The sequence below is a fragment of the Limulus polyphemus genome, unplaced genomic scaffold (assembly GCF_000517525.1).
Source record: "Limulus polyphemus unplaced genomic scaffold, Limulus_polyphemus-2.1.2 Scaffold595, whole genome shotgun sequence".
NCBI lineage: Eukaryota > Metazoa > Arthropoda > Merostomata > Xiphosura > Limulidae > Limulus > Limulus polyphemus.
Window position 1 is genome coordinate 374446 of NW_013666205.1, and position 3518 is coordinate 377963.

Genomic DNA, 3518 nt, shown 5'->3' on the forward strand with positions numbered 1-3518 from the left:
GAAACGTGTTATATATATATACTAATCTTACAATGACACACATAAACGTGTTATATATATACTAATTTCATAATGACACACATAAACGTGTTATATATATACTAATTTCATAATGGCACACAGAAACGTGTTATATATATCGACCTTTCTTTCGATATCAAGAAAGAATGGTTTCTATGATGGCATTTACTGAAGATATGAATTTCATATAGATTTGAAACTGTGGTTGAAGTCAAGGAGGGGCCACGTCCCTCAATTTCCGCTCATCAACAGATTTCTCCCTTATTAACTAAAAAAAAAAAAAAAGAGAGAGTAATTCGAATTGGATGTAAAAGCACCCCCCCCCCTTCTTCTGCCCCTCTAAGACTACTGTTTCCTGTAAAACCAATGCCAATTATAGTATATCACTAGAAAAGTGCTTAACGTTCATGTGTATTACTTTGTCACACATTTCTCAAAAACGTGTTTATAATTCACTATATTTACCAGAAGTACTACTTAAAGCAATAAACATACTTACAACAGCATCGACGTCAGTGCGAAGGGAAATATTTGGTGTTACAGGGTGTCCTGTAGTTAATAAATACGTTGAAAGTGACACTAAGAGCGTTAGCCAAAGTCGAAAATGCGATGTAGGCTTTTTACTGTCATTTTCTTCAGATTTAACTGTAGATTCTAATACTAGCCAAGGTCTCATAGTGGGTAGAATTCTGTACGAGTCCTACTTTTCACTTCGATATTAATCCGCTGATCCGACGGTATATCGTGATTTCACGTTCTCGTACGTCCCGGTACATGTATTAAGAACTTGCCCTAACGAAGCTCGGAATAATAGGACATTTAATAAAAGCTGCGATTCTTTTCTTATTAAAACACCCTATTGGATATCAAACTAAATTATATTATATTTTATTTCGTGTAAATAACAGGGGAAATAAAATCAAAGTATTATTTCTTAGAACACTTTCAAACACTTTAACCCGCACAAAAAAAACCTATGGATAACGAACTTTGTCTGAGCTATTCGTGACTCCGTTCTTCCTTCCCTTCGCATCAACATGGACTCACGTGGTCGCGGTCTAAGTTCACGATGAGACCCACATCTGTCTAGCGTATGGCAGCTGAATATCTCAGTAAAAATGATGGAACCCCTAAGCAGTTTTACACACTCGCGATAAAGTTGCGGGTATTCCGTTTTTACGTAATCATTCCTGATTCAAGCGTTTTATTCTTACATAGGAGAAAAGATGCAAAAAAAACCTCTATTAATGGTTGGAGAAGGCTTGAATAGGTAATGAAGAAAAACGTTAATATAAGTTTAACATATCAGCAAATGTTTGTTTGTTTTTAATTATGCACAAAGCTACATAAGGGCTATCTGTGCTCTGCCCACCACGGGTATCGAAACCCGGTTTCTAGCGTTGTAAGTCTGTGCTACTGGGGAGCAACAGCAAATGTACTGATGATGAAAAAACCTTGTGGAAACGTTGTACATTTACTGTTAAGTTAAACTTATATTAAAGTTTTTCTTCATTACCCATTCAAGCCGTTTCCAACCATTATTAGTCTCAAAGTGGGTTCCTCATCATCGAAAAAACCTCTATGTATCTTCACCTATTTTATATCTTTACACCCGGGGTATCCTGTAAGCTCGTATATGGTACGCCCCGGGGTGTGTCGTAGTTTTTTTTTTTTAGTTTTTCTTTGTGGGAACACCCGGGTGAAAATCGTCGGTAATTAGAAGTTAAGTAATTATTAAAAATGTACAAAAAGCTTATAATTCTCCAGGCATGGTGTAACGAGTCATATCAATAAGCGAGAAAGCAACGTGATAAGTAAAAGTATGATTTTACAAGACATTATGCAGTTTGAAGTATTTTTCTCACCATTTGTGGGGCTGGCCAGATACCAGTGAATATCCCTCCTGGACTGTGAATCCGAGGGTTCGTGATTCGCGACCTATTGACGCAAAAACGCGCTCCGTACTTTAGGGCTTGGGCGCATTATATGAGTGAAGGTCAAATCCTACTACTGTTAGGTCAGAGTTAGCAGTGGAGGTCGTTGATGAGCTGCTTTCCCTCTCGTCTATCAGGACAGGTGTACGCAGATAGCAATTTCTTTCAGTTTTGTGTGAAAATTCTGTAACAAACAAACAAACAAAATTTCCAATGAAAGCAAGCATAAATCCAACCTAAAAAAATACCTTATTACATAACTTAACTAATTTCATACACTGGTCTAACTAGGAGTACAGAATGTTATAAAGCAGAAACTTCAAATGATTAAAATGATCGGATTCATTAGTAGGGTACTATCGTTCTTCGCGATATTTTCAACCATAATCCCAACAACACCTCATTAGGTATGGCCGGCTTAAAATATTTCGTTTCGTCTTAAGTCTACTTACCATAGGTGGATATGAGGGGGGCAAGGAGGCTTTACCCCTCCAAAACTGGGTTCGATCCCCCTCAAAGGTTTTCCATTTTTAAATTTATGCAGAACCAATATTCTTAACAAATATTTTGGCTCACAATTTTGTGGGGGCATGCCTCAGACCCCCCTAGCAATAACATGTTTTGCAAGCTGAGTCATTTCACACCTGTAGGTTTTAAATCTTAAATTGAGAACATTGTGGTTACTCAACTTCCCCCCTCCACACACATACACACACACACTCACCCAACTGTTTGCACCTAGATACGCCTGTGCTACATACTAAGCAATGCCAAATAACTTAAAACAGTCACTGCTTGAATGTAATAGTATTAAAAAAAATGGCAAAATAACACAAATCAAGCTAGTACATTGTAGCGTTAGATCTGAGTAAAATTACAAACTGAGGGAATGAAAGACCAAAGACGGAGAAATCGTCACGTTGTTTAGAACTCTTACAACATAGAAAACAGTTATAATGAGCTCATCTGTCAACTAAGGTTAATTCATTATTTCTTTCTCTTACGTTTCGAGTCTATCTGACCCGACACTGGTTTCTATAACGACATGGCTCAATTAAATATACATCTGAGTTTATGATACTGATAGCTTACAATAATTTCTAATATTAAACATAGAAGAGTAAAAGAGTTCCAAAAAATATTTTATAAATTCAAAGCTGTTTCAGTTTGTCTGAAATTGCATCGTTTCAATATCACCCGACACAAGGGGGGTTCAACATATCCTCTCAACTTCTTGCGAAAGTTATATAGAGGTGTACATTGGAACAGAATTTGTGTTACGAAACCCAATTTCAAGGTTTCGATCAAACCAACCTTTCTCATTAAAGCTGTTTTTTAGAAGTTAGTTAATCTACAATGACGTTATTTAATAAATGGAACATTATGTAAATATTGTCTAGGATGCCCGAGTTATTAACATTATCAACCTCGTAGGCAATCACTTTGTTTGTTTGTTTGTTTTTGAATTTCGCGCAAACCTACACGAGGGCTATCTTTATCTAATTTAGCAGTGTAAGACTAGAGGAAAGTCACTAGTCATCACCACCCACCGCCAACTTTTGG

The 3518-nt window shown here is 36.7% G+C and overlaps 1 protein-coding gene across 1 annotated transcript in view; it reads right to left on the reverse strand.

The window, feature by feature from the left end:
• Positions 1-1090, reverse strand: part of LOC106459344 (matrix metalloproteinase-2-like) — a 79836-nt gene extending 78746 nt beyond the window's left edge. Inside the window, exon 1 of the mRNA XM_013918964.2 lies at positions 521-1090. Coding sequence (XP_013774418.1) covers positions 521-697 — 177 coding nt within the window. The 5' untranslated portion in view covers positions 698-1090. The remainder of the gene's footprint in view (positions 1-520) is intronic.
• Between the last annotated feature and the right edge of the window lie 2428 nt (positions 1091-3518).